General features: G+C 40.9%; 1 protein-coding gene across 5 annotated transcripts in view; it reads left to right on the top strand.

The window, feature by feature from the left end:
• The window catches only part of vps13d (vacuolar protein sorting 13 homolog D), a 72,231-nt gene that overhangs the window by 48,312 nt on the left and 4,862 nt on the right, over positions 1–19,057 (top strand). For all 5 annotated transcript variants that reach the window (XM_082519259.1, XM_082519260.1, XM_082519261.1 and 2 more), the window contains 15 exons: positions 657–780; positions 1,234–1,469; positions 1,553–1,655; positions 2,512–2,669; positions 2,788–2,896; positions 2,993–3,163; positions 8,616–8,720; positions 9,878–10,027; positions 12,073–12,222; positions 12,400–12,496; positions 12,575–12,723; positions 14,234–14,368; positions 15,977–16,144; positions 17,109–17,241; positions 18,316–18,511. In XM_082519259.1, the coding sequence (XP_082375385.1) occupies positions 657–780; positions 1,234–1,469; positions 1,553–1,655; positions 2,512–2,669; positions 2,788–2,896; positions 2,993–3,163; positions 8,616–8,720; positions 9,878–10,027; positions 12,073–12,222; positions 12,400–12,496; positions 12,575–12,723; positions 14,234–14,368; positions 15,977–16,144; positions 17,109–17,241; positions 18,316–18,511 (2,184 nt within the window). The remainder of the gene's footprint in view (positions 1–656; positions 781–1,233; positions 1,470–1,552; positions 1,656–2,511; positions 2,670–2,787; positions 2,897–2,992; positions 3,164–8,615; positions 8,721–9,877; positions 10,028–12,072; positions 12,223–12,399; positions 12,497–12,574; positions 12,724–14,233; positions 14,369–15,976; positions 16,145–17,108; positions 17,242–18,315; positions 18,512–19,057) is intronic.

Below are 19,057 nucleotides of genomic sequence, written 5' to 3'. Positions count from 1 at the left end.
TACAGTATCCAGAGTCATACGTAGTGAGGATGCAAAATTACTATCCACCTCTGTTGGAGTAGTGTTCAGGTAGCTGCTCTGCTCTGTGTTGGTACAGGGCATTGAAGATGATAACAGTGGGTGGATTATATTCTTAAACTTAGTTACAGCACTTTCAGAAAGACATCTACGGGAGGAGGGATGGGGAATAGTTAGTGAATAATGAAGAGGATTTTTAATGAAAAAGTGAGTTTGGCTATGAAGAGTAGAAAAGTGGTTCGTGTAAATACCTGCACAGGTAGGAAGATGTCTCGGAAAAAAGGACAGTGGATGTTTTACTCAGATTGTTTAACACAATCTTGGAAATTGAAAGAAATGCGCTGGTATCAATTTTCAAGAACAAGGGTGGTGTGTAGAGCTGAGTGCAAGTTAGAGAGATGGTTTGCACATGGGCAACTGAGAGATGGTGGATACATAAGACAAAGAGTTTGAAGATGGAGCTGCCAGGCAGGAGGAAACCTCAGAGATGATTCACAAATGTAGTGAAGGAGGACATGAGAGGGTGATTGAGACAGAGAAGGATACTGGGGAGCAGGTGTTACAGACAGACAAACAGAAACACATTTCACAATATTTTATGTATTTATTTGATTTTATTTGTATCTTATTTTAAAAAGGGACACACTGGGGAATTGTTTCTTCCTACGGACAGAGATCACCCTCAAGGGAGCCACCTACCAGATCTCCTTTACTGACACTGACCAGCTGCCTCCTCCTTTCCGCATTGACAACACCTCTGAGGTTGGTCCTAACTGTCAGGTGCTACTGTGTTAGTCAGATAAACAACGCCTGTACTCAAAACACTGGACAACAAGTGCTTTTGTCTAACGTTCATGCACACTCTCACACATTAGGTAAACCAAGGGTTCAGTAACTTGCCCAAGGATACTTTGATGTGCTTTGTGTTAAACGACCTGCTCTACCTCCTGTAATGGATAGTATACCAGAGACAAAGGGTCTTATTATTAATTTGCAACTTGGGGGGTGTTGTTCTGAGAGGAATTCAGAATCTTTTTTTGAGATCCATAGCAGTTATGGTCTGGTTATTTGTTATTTCTTATCTTTTTGTGTCCTTCACATGCAAAAGTGTCTGGGTTGGCTTTATTATCTGTTACACGTCTTCAGTAAAAATGAAAGACAAATGGAGCATGAGGTAAATTGTTAGAATAAACTCCTTTGTTTTAATTGTTGCAGGTGCCTATTCGATTCTGGCAGCATGGTGTAGTTGACATGCAGCTGCACACTGAGGTGAAGCCAGGCGCAGTGCTAGACTACGCATGTGATGAGCCTACATTGCCCCCATGCCTCATACTCACTGTGAAGGGAGCTGGATCTTCTGAGGTCACAGCTGACATGAACTTCTTCCGAGAATACAACAAACTCTACTATGAGAACTTCATCTACATCGCAGCCACGCACACTTTCTCACAGTATGGCTGAAGGAATTAAAAAGGACATCATTTTCTTTGTTTTCCTTTTTTTTAAAGTTCAAAGGTTAATTTTGTATCTGCAGGATTGTCGAGAGACGACTTGTTGGGAAGAAGTGTTTGGTGAGCTGTGCTGAACTGGTTCTAGATGTGGACACTAAGACTCAGAGGGTCATCCTGAGGAAGAAGGTAGTATATTTGTTAGGTTATACATTGTAAAATGTAAAACAGAATGCACTGATTTACAAGTCATTTAAGATAGTAATTGATTTATTTATTAGTTATTACCTTTATTTAACCTTAAAGTCTCACTGAGATAAAATCTCTTTTTCAAGGGAGACCTGGCCAGGTTAGCAGCCATATAAACTCAAAATGTCTCAAAATGAATGCAATAGAAAAAGACAAGAGCTACAATATGACGTAGATCCACATTCCCACAACATAAGACTAATGGCCTCTCAAGAAAAACGTACAAGTCTCCTCCATCACATTGCTTGTGATAAATTTAAATCTATCAATAGATGTAGCAGCTCTACTTGGAACCCCTCCCGAATTGCTAAGCTTCTCCCCCTGGCTTTAACGAGGGCCAGCCACCCTTTGGAGAAAGCTTATCTAACATCCAAGATCTAATTCTTTCAGTCACTAGCACTTGTCTATTGGTGAGTGTAGCGACTTAGATTGACCGGTCCTTATACAACCGTGCAATGGCTTGAATCTCCAGTCATAGGTGCCCTCTTTTAAAAATGGTCACATTGCTAATATCACACTTTAAATACTACCTGGAATTGTGTTAACGCATTCATCTGTGTGCAGGCTAGCTCTCCACTACTGTGAATAAGCAGCAACCCAGCAGCAAAACTTGCCATCAACTCAAGTTTTATGCACGTGTCAGGCTGATCAGAAAACCTGTTGCCATTATCTTTTCCTGTGTGTGTGTGTGTGTGTGTGTGTGTGTGTGTGTGTGTGTGTGAGAGAGAGAGAGCGAGAGGAAAAAGGAAAATTATAGAAAATTCTAATCATTCTGTTTACATGGAATATTGTGCAGGAACCAGGAAAGCGTTCCCAGCTGTGGAGGATGACTGGGACTGGCATGCTTTGTCATGAAGGTTCATCTCCACCACAGAGCAAACCAGCTCAGCCACGCCCACTGGACTCCTCTCTTGTACTGGACATCGCTGGACTTGCAGCTGTTAGTGACAACAGGTTTGTTCTCTGCAGTTTAAGAATTCTCTCTCAGGAGTAATTTTCAGTAATTTAATGACCCCAGACCGTAAGCTGAGATGAACTCTGGGTGTAAGAGGTATTTCTTTACCTCTCCCAGTTTTGAGCCACTAATGCTGAGGAGGCCAGACTCACGACGCAGCACCACCCAGACATGGTACTTCAGCTCAGGCATGCTGACCTGTGGCCTGCCTCGACTGGTAGTACAGGTAGGTGCACCACCAGCTTAGCTTATTATTGTGCTTGTGTTTTTCCTTTCATGACTTTCTTCAGTTTTACACTATTCGGTGACTGGTACTCTCCAGGTGAAAGGTGGGGTTGCGGGTCTGTATGATGGAGCAGAGGTGGTTCTGGGACCAGATTCTGGACTTCTGGAGCCTAGTCTTGAGCAGCAGTTCATCAACCAGAAGATGAGGCCGGGTTCTGGGGTTCTGTCGGTCCAGGTGCTGCCAGATGGACCCACACGTGTCTTACAGGTGAAAAACCCAAAACAGGAAAGTCTAAAGAAATGACAAAAAGCTGCTCGTAAAGAATTGTTTAGACCAGGGGTCGGCAACCTGCGGCTCTTTAGTCTTTATACTGTGTATAGAGTTTGCAGTTCGTCTTGTAATCGGAAGGTTGCCAGTTCGAGCCCCGACCTGGACAGTCTCGGTTGTTGTGTTCTTGGGCAAGACACTTCACCCGTTGCCTACTGGTAGTGGTCAGAGGGCCTGGTGGCGCCAGTGTCCGGCAGTGTCTCGCCTCTGTCAGTGCGCCCCAGGGCAGCTGCGGCTACAATGTAGCTTGCCATCACCAATGTGTGGGTGAATGACTGAATGTAGTGTAAAGCGCTTTGGGGTCCTTAGGGACTAAGTAAAGCGCTATACAAATACAGGCCATTTACCATGGTGATCTTGAAAAAATATAAAATGATATTTTATTATTTTTCGTTGCTCAAAATAAGAGTCACACTCCCGGCTTCCGCGAGTGTGACTCGGGACTTTCAACCCCAGGTAGGCCAAGTATGGAGAAATGTAAGAAAAGAAAAATATCTGAAGAAAATAGAACATTTAATGATGCCTGGGCAGATTTATTTGCATTTACTTCTGACGAGGCCTGCCAGTATGCCTAAATTCGGACTTCGGATCCACATACGTATTTGAGCAGCTATTCCCCACTACGTTAAAAACAAAAACCGCTCGCGCCTCACAGATGACAGCTTACAGTCTTGCGTAAAGATGAAAGTGACTTCATACAGCCCCGATTTGCAGACGCTGTGCGCAGAGGTTCAGGAGCAAAAGCCCCATTGTAAACATACCACGGCAGACCCAACAATGTTTGCATGAACATGCTTTTTAGCATCTCTTTATTGACCACTTTTCACACACGGTTGCTGTACACATGCAGCTGGCTTTAGCTTTCCAGCACAGAGCCCGACACATAACACAACAGCAGAGAGAGCACAGACTTTAAGGTGGCAAGGCGTCATTGCGGATGATACTCAGGTGCGTCCACCTCTTCTGCAGAGGCATTGCAGGCCACGCCCCGCCATACACATTAACCATTTTTTAGCAGCATAGTGCTTTTTTCCATCCATCTATCCATCCATTCGCTTCCGCTTATCCTTTTCAGGGTCGCGGGGGGCGCTGGAGCCTATCCCAGCGAGAGGCGGGGTACACCCTGCAGGGTTCTCAAAATTTCAAAATTCCTGGTAGCCCTTCGGGCAGGGACTCTTCAGTTTTTGGTAGCCCAAAATAAATGTAAGTAGCCCGAATAAAAAAGAGAGCAATTTTTTGATTGATGTTTTGTTTCCTTTACAATATTATACATTAAAGTATAATATTGTAAAGGAAACAAAACATTAATCAAAAAATTGTTGAAAAACAAATTACAACATTGTATAAAAATTACAATCATCAACTCAAATACTTGGTTCTAATTGAACAGAAATTTCTATGAACTTGTAAGAACTGTGTAGGACATGAATCAGTCTGTGTCAGATCCTGAATTTGAAATTTCCACTGAAGTCACGGGTAAGAGACAAGTGGAACCAAGATCTAGGCCATTTGCTTTTTGAAGTTTGCAAAGACTGCTAAATTTTGCCAGTGGTAGTTCACTCTTTGCAACATAGTACGCTGTTCTAAACAGATTTTTCAGGTTTATTTTTAGTATGTTATTTGCAATTGGTGTTTGTTCTGGGAAAGATATTGCAGACTGAGCAATAATGCATTTCTTGCATTTCTCATGGGTTCTAATGGGGGCCTTTCTTAAAATGACTGGTCCCAGTAACAAAGGCGCTTGTCGACTCAGAAATCGAGAGAAAACCAACAACACACCCGGCAGAACATTATGTTATTTACACGGGTGCACATAAGTGGTCCGCATGTGCGCATTCGCTGTCAAAATAAAAGACGCGCACCAGATAAGGAGTTGCAACGCGCGTTTGCATCCATATAAAAAGCACTGTTTTTGTCCGCTAGAGTGGGATTTTCACGGCACATTCCACACCACATCTCTGTGCGTTCATCATTTGTTTGAAGCCAGCTCACCTCCTGCAACCACTTTTCCGAGAATACGTGCTTCTTTTGTGGTTCGGACTCCTTCTGACATTTCTTTGGAGGTAGAGGAACACCAAAGTAATTGCTTAAAGGAGCTTCTTACATCTTTAAGAGTTTTAAACAAATGTCTGTCCTCCTCCAGAAAATCTTATGTATGCAAACACGCGTTGCAAGTTCATATCTTGTGCGCGTTTTTTTTTTTTTTTTTTGGACAGCGAATGCGCACCTGCGGACCACTTATGTGCAGCCCTGGTTATATAGCTCGTCATATTGCAGCCACAGAAATTCTTTTGTCCATGAAACCATAAAGCTGCTTGTGGTAAGCTTTTCTTTGGCTGTCACTTCTTCACCCTGACCTGTCTTATTTGGCTCAGCAGAACTAAAATATATATCCTGCTGCTTTTACACACGCACTCACATAAGCTCAGCGATTCTCTGCGCGATCAACCTCTCACATGTTTAAGCTGCGGGAGATTTCACTTGTCATGTTTGCATAGTAAGCTAACGATTGATAAGACGATGTCAGAGGAATTGGTGCACAAATTATCATCACTCACAGATCAGTGCTGTCGCTCTCTATACACAGTTCGCACGATTGCAAAGTGAAAGCAAAAAAACAAGCGCAAATTCAAACGCGATTTCAATATGTCACATATTGACAGTGGCTCACCGATGCCAATGACATAATTACCCAGCTACATTTCTGAAAGAATGCAAAAGCATTGACATATATTTTTCCTTCCTGCAATAGCCCGACGGGCAGGGCAGAGATAGATTTTGGTAGCCCGACTGGAAAAATCGCTAGCTCCGGGACGTCGGGCTAGCGATATTGCGAGCCCTGCCCTGGACAGGTCACCAGTCTGTCACAGGGCCAACACACAGGGACAGACAACCATTCGCACTCACATTCATTCACACATTCACACCTAGTGACAATTTGGATTATCCAATCAACCTATCCCCACAAGCTTGTGGGGATAGGTTGCTTTTTTCCAATTATTTTTAAAATTCAGAGCAAGCCCAAAGGTGATATAAGAAGAATGACAGCTCAGTTTTTGTTTGCTACATGGATAATTTAAGTTCAGCCTTTTAATTCATTTAAAAGAGACCTTCAGCTGGATGTCATTCTTTTTTGTAATTTTTTTAAGAGTTCAAAATGTGTTCATTACATGAATTAAATTTTATTTTCTTTGTAGCACTTCGTGAATTTCATAAGCAACACTTTATAGCTGTTCATACAAAGCATAAAGGTAAAAAAAACAATGTATGCAGTGTTATCTTCATTTTAGATGTGAAAAAGTATTTGCGGCTCCCAATGTTTTCTTTTCCGTGGAAACTGGGGCCAAATGGCTCTTTGGGTCTTAAAGGTTGCTGACCCCTGGTTTAGACAAATAAAAAAACACAGCAATTACAAACAGTTTCACCTAACAGGCTCTTCAAAATAATAACTAAGAAAATGCGTTCTGACAGCTTTTGTTCATCTTAAAAGGTCATACCAATAGTTTAACCTGCTTGTTTGTTGTAGTTTATTGTTGTTTTACCTGGTTTACTAGAAACCACAACGTACCAGGGAGTTATCAATCTTTTCCTCCCTACATGGCAAACTCGCCTACCCTGTAGATTAGGTGCAGTACTCTCTTCTCAAGCAACTTGGTATGTATGCTTTTTTTTTTGAGTCTTTAACATACTGTTATAACATCATGATATTGACTTAATGAATGCTCAGTCATCCAGGCAAGAAAATTCCAAAAAGTTGATGCTGTTCATCCGGAGGTTTCGTCAATCATCCAAGTGTCTTCTTCTGTCTCAGCTGACTGCAGGTTTCCACAGCCTTATAAACAGTAAATTTGCACAATGAGTAAAACTAGCACCACTTGCGAAAGAGGAGCGGATCCAACAGAGACTTACAATGCGGCCAGAAGAGAGAAGGATGCCACACCGAAGGGGACAAGTGGGTGAAAAATATGTCTAACAGACAACTCATCCAAGCAGAGAAAAACAAAAGGGTTGAACTTTGCTGTGACACAGAAACAAATCCCTCTAGTGGAACTGATCACAGCCACAGAAACGGCAACATTGCAGACGTGGAGGACGTGTCCCCCGACACAAACAGAGTAGTATACTGTACACTGTTAAGTGCCGGGAGAATTGCCAGAATTTATACATCGGGGAAACCAAACAACCTCTGGCGAAGCAGATGGCACAACACTCAAAAGAGTTAAGTTGTCAGGCCAGGACTCTGCAGTCTATCTTCACCACAGTGGACACTCTTTCAGTGATAAGGGTGTACACATCCTGGACAGGGAGGAACGCTGGTTTGAGTGGGGAGTCAAAGAGGCCATTTACATGAAAAGGGAAAGACCATCTCTGAATCGAGGAGGGGTCCTAAGGGTACATCTGTCACCATCTTGCAGTGCTGTGATTGCAGCCATTCCCCAACTCTCTGTGAACTCTCTGTGGTACTCATGGACACTGATCATTAGTCATTGGCCAATGATCAGTGGTCAGTGACCAGTGGTTGTTCATGCGCAATAATGATCAAGAAACTGACCTCACAGCCCATTTTTCACAAGTGGTGCTTGTTTCAGTCATTATGCAAATGTACTGTTTATAAGGTTGGGGAAATCTGCAGTCAGCTGAGACTGAAGAAGTCACTTGAATGAGTGACGAAAGGTTTCTCCCACTGAAAACGAGATGTCTGGATGAACAGAATCAACTTTTTGGGATCATGTTATTGGGAGCAGGTCTTGACTCATTATCCTGCTCCTGAATATGCTATGGTCAATAGGACACCCCCCAGTAATTGTGTGAATCAGAAGCCTTGGGTACACTACCAACTCACTCATGTTTCCACCCTAGAGACTTGTCAATGTATTCCAGGGGCCAGAGCATACAACACAAAACAAGTTAGAAACCTCTGACTAACATTCCTAAAAACACTGGTAGCGAACAACTGTGAGCAACAAAATGATGCACGACAGGCAAATCACTTCCTGTGTGAGCGTGCCTTAAGACAAAGAATTGAATGTTCTTGAATGATTTTAACCCATCTGAGCATGTGTTTTTTGTTTTTTTTTTACTGAAGGTGGGATGGTAGAGTAACACATTTGATGTTGAAAAAAAATTGCAATTCCATAATACAGTTGTTTTTGCTTTCCAGTCTTTACTTCAGTCATTTATATTTGACCTGACTCCAGATGTTCCAAATCTGATATACAGTCTCTTTGGTTTTTCTTTTTTGTTCACACACTATAAATCTGGTAACTGCTTCTTTTATGATGTACCAGATATTTATCACTCTAATGATCCAAAAATACTTGTGAAAATATCTGAATTTCATATCTGTGAACCTCCTCAGTATTGATTTTGGTTTAAACTGCATTTTTTGCAGATCAGTGACTTCAATCAGAGGAGAATGATGAGGAGCTCACCTAGTACAGAACAGGATCGGGGCAAAGATGACGTGAAGAAGAGAGAGGCTGAGCAGGAGCTGGAGGTAAAATCATTTGAAATGCATCTATTATGCTGTAACAAAAATCTTTCACTTCAAGTGTTTATTTGTAGTGTATATATACTTCTCAATTTGGGGATTCAGATATTCTCACAGTTTAAAAAAGTGAATATGTTCTCCCAGCTCTTCATCTTTAAGAACGAAGACTGGAGGCTGTGCTTAAACTACTGGGGGATCACTCTCCACAGCCTCCCTTGAAAAATCTGTTCCATGGTACTGGATAGGAGCACAGCAGAGTGTGACGTACCAACAATGAGTCCCCCTTCCCTCTTCTGAGCTGTTTCTCTTTCCCTCTTTCTTTCTCCCCTTCTTTCCCCCAGTCAAGTCTGTCCCGTATTCAGCAAGTGAAAATAAAATAAACAATAAAAGGTGAATCAAATGGACCATTACGGCAAGGCTGGGATGGTCAATTTGGTAAAGTAAATCTGTTGGGCATCGTTCTTTGCCTTTAGACAATAATTCTGATGGCAAAAGAGCCAAACGGGACAGGCAAAAGAAAAAAAAAACAAAAAACAAAAAAAAACTGAGTATTAGCACCTCCAAATTTGAGGCCATGGCCCTTAGCTGGAATAGGGTGGAGTCCTCCACGTGAGCTGCTGCGTCATGTGAAGGAGCTTAAGTATCTCAGGGTCTTGTTCATGATTGATGGGAGAAGGGAGCAAGAGACCATGGCTACAGTGATGCTCTCTGGTCTCTCTTCCTTAGAGATAGGATGAGGAGATAGTCATTTGAGAGAGTCTTAGAGAAGAGCCCCCGTTCCTCGACATCGAAAGGAGCCAGTTGAGGTGGCTCAGTAATCTGGCAAAGATGAAATGGGTGAAATGTTCCAAGCATGTCACACCAGGAGAAAGCCCCTGGATCTGCTGGAGAAATTACATCTCTTGGCGTGTCTGGGAATCCCTCAATGTTCTCCTGGTTATGCTGGATGGGGTGGGGAGAGGGTTGTCTTGCCTTCTCTCTTCCTAGCCCTACAACTCTGCCCTGAATAAGAGAAAGATGGTGAATGTGTGGATGAATATTATCTTATTATTTTCTAGAATTTTTTACATTGTTGCACTGGTCTTGGTTAGAATAGGCTTTCTAGAAAACCTTAAAATGGTTCATCTAGGAATCATACACTTCTTCTCTGTAATTATACCCAGGTGTTGGTGAACTTGGAGGAGGGGCTAGGGCTGTCTCTGGTCAACAAGGTTCCTGAGGAGCTTGTTTTTACTACGCTGTCTGGTATAGATGTCCACTTTACTCGCACTGCTGCCAATGAAGTGTTGGAGCTGAGCATCCACAATATACAGGTGAGCTTACTGCACATTTGAAAATATTTACAGTACTTAATAAACGCATTGGAGGACCACGCAGTGTGAGGTTTATTCCAGAGCTACTTTAAACGAACTGTTTCACATGCTCAGGGTAGCTTTCCATTATCTGGACTCACTTACCCAACACTGACAGTCAGGATAAGTTTCACACAAAGCTGGCTATCAACGTTAACACAAGGTTTCACTAATCTGTTTTTTTTTTCTCTTAGTTGTAGCCTCTGTGGTGTATGATAGTCTGGGAGGAAGCAAAAATTACCATGGCAACATACTGGTTTACAGTAGGAATTAAACCACCTTCGTAATACATAAAACCCAGCTTACATAAAACCCTAGAGTAAAACAGTTTTCCAGCTTCCTCTCTCTAGTACAGGACACCGCTCTGCAGTCAGGTCTCATGCCTCCCCTGACACCACACCCTGAACCCACTGCTCCACTTCTGCCCTGCAGCTGAGCCATAAATCACTTAAATTTGAATTCATGTTATTAAAAGATGCATAAATGACTTCAATTAAGCAACCAAGATTTTATTGAAATGTGTACTTTCAGCTTAAATGGGTGGCAGAATGATACAGTGGTTAGCATCATTGCCTCACAGTAAGAAAGTCCTGGGTTAGAGTCCAGACTAGGGCCTTTCCATGTGGAGTAAATGGGAAATGGACTGATTCTTATATACTGCTTTTCTACTCTACCTGAGCACTCAGAGGATTTTATACAACTTGCCTCATTCAGCCATTCATACAGGCACTTTTTTCTATGCTTCCGTGCTTTCTATCTAACACATACATTCATAGGCACAAGCCCCACATGACCTTGAATTCGAATAGAGCGGTTGATAATATAGATAAATGAATGCAAAAGATGCTTCATTTTACATTCATGTGGTATACATGCTGAAAGTTAAGAAGGAAAATTGTTTGATCCCCCTCTGAATTTGTAAGTTCACTTACAAACAAAAGAAAAGTCTCTAAATTTTGTGGTAGTTTAATTTTATTGGAGAGAGACAGAATATAAACCAAAAATCCAGAAAAACACTTCATATAAATAACAGTCAAGCACAGACGTGGATGCTTTGGAGTTGTTTCTCTGCTAAGGGTACAGGGTGACTTTGTTGTATTGAGCGGCCAATGTATGGGATCGTGTACGGTAAAATCTTGGATGAGAACCTCTTTCCCTCGGCCAGAGGGCTGACGATGGGTCATGATGGGTCTTCCAGCATGACGGTTATCCAAAACATACCAACAACATAACCTAACAAAGGAACAGCCAGATAACAAGCACATTAACATCATGGAGCCAGTCTCCAGACCTCAGTACTAGAGAAAATGTATGGAGGGAGCTAAAGCTTCAAGTTGCCAAACGGCACCAAGAAACCTAAAGGAATTAGTGTTTCTGTGGAGATCCCCCATCTCCACAGAAACACTAATTCCTTTAGGTTTCTTGGTGCCGTTAGATGTTTAATAAGATGTTTCTTGTAGGATTTTGACCCCCCCAGCCAAAATCCTACAAGAAACATCTTATTGCTGTGTTTGTGGTTTCTAAGTCATTTTAGCTTAGGCATCAAATACTTAATTCACTCAATGACATACAAATCAATTCGTAACTTTTTATGAAATATGTTTTTAAATCAAAATTAAGCTGCCATAAAAATGAGAGATTTCACATCTTTGTATTGTAAGTGAGCAAATTTACAAATAATTATTTAACTTGCTGTACTTGTGAGTCTGATAAGTGCATCTGGAAAGTATTCACAACATTTAACCTTTTCCAGATGTTGTCATATTATTCCAAAATGGATTTATTTATTTTTTTAATTTCACATTTTTACACACATACCTTATAATGACAAAGGGAAAAAGTTTTCTTGAAATTCTTGTAAATTAAAATCTGAAAATAAAAATATAATATGTACATAAGTATTCAGTCTGACACTGTGCTGTGAATGCTTTCCTCATGAACTTGTTTATGTAGTAAATGTTTCGCTAACTCTATAAATACTCTTTCTGTCACATTGTGGTTATCAGGTGGATAATCAGCTCTTGGGTACCACTCATCCTGTCATGCTGTGTGTGACTCCCAGTTCCAGTGAGAGCAGTGTAAGTGACAGTGGCCCAGCGATGCAAGTCAATTCAGTCAAGGTTCCTAGCAGCCTCATGCTTACTGACCTCTACAAGGTGAGTACCACACAGTGCTCCATCACAGGTGATCACTGGGGACTGTAGAAAAGTAAACTGATGAAACTGTCATAAAGTATATTTTTTAACTTAATCTTGATATTTTTTTTTAGAAAACATATAGCTTTGTTGTACCAGAATCTTGTGACTAAAGATGTAACCATGATATATACGCAGCACCTGATGGTGACAGCTCGTCGCTTCACTGTCATAATTGAGGAGAAGTTGCTGCTCAAGCTGCTCAGTTTCGTTGGATATGGACAGACAGATGCTGGTGGGTCTTTGTTTCAGCATCATTGTTAATAGTGGTAAGAGGCTCACCGCAAAACTGATCATTTTTATCCTTATCCAGAGCTGGAGAAGTTGGATGAAAACCTCCGTGACAAGCCCAACGAGGACACTGGACCTCACAAACGGTACTACTTTGAGAATTTGAAGATCAGCCTTCCTCAGGTCAAACTGAGTGTCTTCACCTCTCACAAGCTGCCTGCTGAACTCAAGGTAACCAGACACTGATCTTTTTTTATAACCAAGCTTGAAATCATTCTGATAATGCAAAGTGGCGGTGCCTTTGATAGAGAGCAACATGTCCAAAAACCAAAGCTTAATGGTAGACATAACCACTCAAAAGTTTTATTTTCTTAAAGCAGTTGCTCAGCATTTTGAGAATATTTTCTTCTTTTCCTTAATATGCTGTTTACATGTAAATACAATTTAATTAACCTAACCAAGTATAAAAATTGGAGTAGCTTGGATCTTTATAAATAATAAAGCTAAATTAATTGTTTAAAGTTGAAAACGTCTTTGTAGGGCAGATGAAATCTTAAAGGATTGATATAACAGTAGACAGGCACCAGTTCTGTGTAGCTCTCACTCGTGCTGCCAACAGCAGCAATATTTAGGTGGGAGATATCCACATGAATACTAGGACACAAGGTTTCCAACCAGAACATCGTATTCTGTCACAGGAGATCAGTGCTTTTCATTTCTTACATTAGATACTTAAATACTTATAATGTTATGTGTGATCAGCTGGTTTTCACACCATAAAATTGTGACTTTGCCGATTATTAATTTATTTATTTTAAAGCTGTCACCATATTGGGTTTTGGAGCCTGGAGAGTATATCTGGAGCTCGATATGGAGTGCTACGTTATCAGCTAACAGTTGGTAGCTCATTTACCAAGGGGCATCTATAAACTGCTTGATGCAACACATGCACACACACACACACACACACACACACACACACACACACACACACACCTGTGCATATCTGCTGATTAGATAAATCTGTTAAGCCCAAATGGCGCCAAAAACCCAAACGTTGTTAAAAGGTCCAGATCATTGACAGTTAGCCGAGGTGAAGTCAGACAGCTGCTAGCTAAAGCACTACACAGGTACACCTGGCAATCCAAGCAGCCAAGCCACTGACTAACCAACGTCCAAATGGGAGATTTATCGTAAAAAACACATTACTTCCCATATAGTTGTTACTAGGGAGAGATGGACGGCAACATATTTTTTTACCAAGCTGTTTTGTATCAGGCTGTCCGTGGGCCCCTGAGGCTGCCTTTTGTTTCAGACCACCACTCCCAACAAACATAGATGTTTACATCAGCGCTGTAACTTGCACTATTTTATCAACCGATTCACACTATAAACAGTGTTTGCCTCTTATCTGTATTTAATTATTTAATTTAATAACGGTACAGTACTCTTGGTAACCATTGTCCTTCATGTAAATATGTAAAAATTGTGCATGTTTCTGTTCTTTGTCATGTGTACTGTTTGTTTGTATATGTGTCTTTCTTGCTGCTGTTACACCCAAATTTCCCCTTGTGGGACAATTAAAGGATTATTCTATTCTATTCTAATGTGGTTAAAGCCTGACTTTGCAGGCACTCTGCATTTGTGGCATAAAACAATTCAAGTATCTGAGAGCTGCAGTGCTACTGCCTCATATTATTACATGATTTGTTTTTCTTTTCCTTTTTTTTGGTCATTTTAGGCCCTGAAAGGTACCCTGGGCTTTCCTCTAGTTCGCTTTGAAGATGCAGTCATCAACATGTACCCATTCACAAGAGTGCATCCCTATGAAACACAGGAGATCATCATCAATGACATCCTTAAGCACTTTAGAGAGGTAACAGGCTTTATATACGTGTGTGTGTGTGTGTGTGTGTGCGCGTGCTTAGCATAGTGGTAAGAATGTCTGTATCAAGTAAGGGTCCCTAGGCTAGAACTCCCATGCTAACCAATCCTACCTCTGATATGAGCGAGAGACTGAAGCCATACCGGCTCAGACGTCGCCCAGATTAATAATGTCCCGCGTCAGGTGTTGAGGAACCAGGACACACTGATGAGAAGTGAGCTTCTGGAGCAAGAAGGTGCAAGTAGACAAGAGATGAGAATAGGACACTGTTGGAACACTACTATACAAGTAACTCCAGTGGAAGTGGTCACATGAACATGATGAGGGACCTATGGAATCTTCGATATCCAGCATCCAGTTTGATGGCAAAACAACTAGTAGCTCAGTGTTCCAACATTCAGAAGAAGGTAACTGCTCTCACTGTAAGAGACTGACGAGGTACAACAAAAATGCTACACCAAGGACGACAGGTCAGAGGGGAGATATCATAACCCCCATCTGACATTTGGTACCAAACCCCAAGTATGAAGGAAGAAGGAGTGTTGAGTGTGAGAGGTGCTGACCTGAAAGATAGGATTATGGCAAAGCTGGAAACTTGGACCCTCCATAGCCGGTTACCAAGACCACGTGAAGTACCCTCTGAAGATCTACTAGATGATGGACAATTCCTACTGCAACCATCACCACAGCCTATCAGCTGATCTACACCACCATAAATAGAACAGTTGAACAATGGTAAACAGGGATTTGTGTTGTTGTGTGGAACTGTAACTTCAGGTTTATATGAAATGGTAATTATGAGGCAATATGTTTTAGGTCATTTTACAGATAAATGCAGTAGTATTGTAATGAATAGTGTAGCAAAGTATTATCCTGCATTACTTTTAAGAAAAGTGTTCTGTGTAATACTTTTTTGAGTAATGATCCCAACGCTGATAGCAACAAAGAAGGTAAATCCCTCCAACATGGACAAACATTTGACCCACAGCATGTAATTAATTTGCATTAATGTAATGTCTCAGTGGTGACTCTCAAAATGTAGCAAATGAGAATCGATAAGTAATAATGATAATGGAATAACTACATTCTTATCAATTCTTATTCCCATCCCAAGCTGCCTAAGACAGTTCAGGCTGTGTTGAAAAATACCAAATATAGACTTTCAAGCTTTGTGAAATTGTACAACTTCTGTTCTTGCCTTATATACTGCATTTTTATATATATATATATATATATATATATATATATATATATATATATATATATAATTTTTTTTTTTTTTTTTTTTTTTTTTTTTTTTTCAATGAAAGGCTGCAGCTATTATATCCCATTTTCATAGCAAACTATAAAGAAATGTGGTGGGCTCAGGAATTTTGCACAGTACTACATGTCAACAGAGATTTCATTTAGAAGAATTTAGTAGAACAACAAAAAATATATAAAAAAATTAAAGCTGCAACAATTCTAAGCTGTTAAAGTGTTTATAAAAAAATTTTTTTAAATCCACTATAAGTTATCACATAGACAACTATGTCATGTGCTGTGGTAGACGGTGTAGCTTGTGTCAGAGCCTTACAGTGCAGTGTTGTCTTTATGTAGGAGCTCATCAGTCAAGCGGCTCAGATACTTGGGTCTGTGGACTTCCTGGGGAACCCCATGGGCCTCCTAAATGACGTCTCTGAGGGCATGACTGAACTCTTCAAACATGGCAATGTGGGTGGTCTCATACGCAGTGTAACCCACGGTGTGTCCAACTCTGCAGCCAAGGTATGTATATCTTAGGTTTGTTTCACGGTGCCTCTCACTTTTTAGGTTTGGTTAAAATCAGATAAACTTTATTCACCCCCAAAATTCAGGGAATTCTGTATTTCTGTGATATTTTTATATAGTTTATATACCCTGGTCATTAGGTATGAATGTCATCTTTTAATCATTTCTTTTAACTTTCTTTTTCCAGGTTAGAATGATTGTGCAGCATCTCTAATGAGATTAAAAAAAACAAGATTCGGATACACAACTTCAAATTTATTTAGGATTTTCTGCAAATCCACACATGATCAAAAATATACATAAAGCCTCAAATATATACATAGACATTAGAAGAGTTAAGTAAGTTTTGTTGTTTAGGTGTATAATGTCCAGCCAATGACAGCAAATCGTCATTTAGTTTTAGTCATAATTTAGGCATCTAAATTCTTTTAATTCGTTTTTGTTGATTAAATATTCTAAGATTATAGTAGATTAAATCTGAAATGATTTAATCATTTAATCAAGCTCTGCCCAGGTGTCACTGTGGATGATTCAAATTCGGTGGCAGCATATTCACCTTGTGGACGTAGCACCTGGTTCATGAGCTGTTGGAAAGTGGCTGGGGCTCCGAACAAGCCAAAAGGAGGTGTGAAAAATTTGTACAAACCATATGGAGTAGAGAAGGCCATTTTTTTCCTTAGACTGCAGAGACAAGGGAATGTGCCAGTATTCCTTGGTTAAATCCAGTGTTGTAAAAAAAAGTGAGCAGTGCCTAACCGGTCCGTGAGCTCGTCAACCCAGGGCATGGGCTACGCATCAAGCTGTGACATTTCACTTGTGCGAGACATGAACGATGTGCCCTGGTCGATCAGTATGTCTTTCTGGAGATGACCTGAAACGGCACCTGCGCCACACTCTTTGCAGAAATGGTGCATAGAACCAGTCCATTTATAGTGTGGTGGGACTCTACTTTGTTTGTCAGTTTGCAGGGACTTTATCAGATGGGCTGGGAAAGACTATGGACAATCGGCACCAGAATGAACGAGAGTACATCAGATACCACGGAGCCACCAGTGGAGAGCACCTGGTAGCAGGGATTCATGGATTGGCTCACGGTACAACTTCAAAACTCTTCTTTGTCTGGTTAATGCTACCACTAGTTGATAAAAGATTCATTTAATTAGTGTCTGAATGAAGAGCCTCCCAAACCCTTAAAAATGTAATTTATGTAAATTCTGTTGTCCGTATGCTAAAATGCTAAAAAAAAAAAAAAAGTGGTGGGGAGAACAAATTATTGTTGAAACAAAAGATTTAAGATCAAACAATACAGATTACTGAATGAAAGATGACACTAAAATGATAATTGTTAATAGAAAATATTTGAGCCCTTTGGAATAAGTGATGTTTCAGAATTGATTTTTACATAATTTGAGCTGATCTTCAGATGACAGAATTATTAGCCCCCTATGGAAATTGTGAAAAGTTGAAAAGTGCTGTTTAATGGAGCAAGGAATTTTTTAACTATTATCCACTGTCAGGGTTCCTGGGTCGTTGACCCAGTGATTTCAGTTTGCTCATGTTCAGTTTAGTTCGCCACATTAATGTTCTCACTTCCTGTTTTTTCCCCGTGTCAGCTTGTCTCCCGTGTCATTAGTCAGATTATGTTCAGCCCTGTACTCACCTGTTTCCAATCATTGTCATCATTCAACCTGTGTATTTAAGTTCCTCGGTTTCACCAGTTTTTTGTCATGTCATTGATGTTATGTCGTCGTTCCCGTTAGTGCTCAGTTATTTAGCCAGCCACTCAGTCTTTCAGTCAGCTAGTCAGTTCTGCCGTTCCTGCGTTGTTCATTCACCCACTCCAATAAATCCTCATCATTTCTGCACCGTGAGTCCTGTGTTTGGGTCATCTCTTCCACGCCTCCACACACAACCTCTGACATCCACAAAGGGCGAAAATATGGAACAGTAGTGAACCTTCCCAAGAGTAGCTGGGCAACCAAACTTACACAGCGCAGCAACGACTCATCCAAGAGCCTCAGAACAACATACCAGAAACATTACTCACATGAAATATCAAAGTTACGGATTGCCTACATTAAACTAAAGACCCACTGCCTGCTCCCCTTGAAGCTAGCATTTTTGCAAGTTTGTACATCCTTTTAAATACACGTTCTGTCCTCTCTCAGGTATCATTGGAGGCATGACGAGCATCATCACTTCCACAGTGGAGGGTGTGAAGACGGAGGGTGGGGTCGGTGGCTTCTTCTCTGGCCTGGGTAAAGGCCTTGTTGGTACTGTGACCAAACCGGTGGCTGGAGCTCTGGACTTTGCATCAGAGACAGCCCAGACAGTCCGTGATATGGCTAGTCTAAGTAATCATAGGTGGGTTAAGTCTGTTCTCTGTAGTATTCGAATCCAAAACATTCTTTTATTTTGTTAAAGTCAGTTTTATTATATAACCTCAACCTGAACATGCACCAGCTTATATTTTGACCATGTGCACACGGATTCTCTCCAAGCAGATTAGGCCACTCTGCGGTGGGGAATACTCTTCATTTCAGTAGATGTTTTTCTGATAGTGGTGAAAGTAAGTTTAAGGATATTATTCCTCCACTATCCACTATCTCCTTCAATGCCTTGTGCCCACACAGTGCAGAGCAACTACTTAAACTCTATGCCCCCAGACATCAATTATCTTATTAAATGTATTACATGTTTGGTGCATACAAGTCTGGATACTGTGGCTCCTCTGAAAAGGAAAGATGTAACTGAAATGTGCAATCTACATTTAGCCTGAAGATACTTTGAAATACTTTGTTACTCTATAAAAAAGCTCCCTGTGAAGCTAGAACATCTTACTGTTCATCACTGATTGAAAAAAAAATAATAGCAACCTTAGATTTCTCTTCAGCGCAGTACAGCTTTCAG

This window comes from Aulonocara stuartgranti (genome assembly GCF_965226115.1).
Source record: "Aulonocara stuartgranti genome assembly, chromosome: 20".
NCBI lineage: Eukaryota > Metazoa > Chordata > Actinopteri > Cichliformes > Cichlidae > Aulonocara > Aulonocara stuartgranti.
The sequence above is the reverse complement of the archived record's forward strand: the minus strand, read 5'-3'. Positions and strand labels throughout refer to the sequence as shown.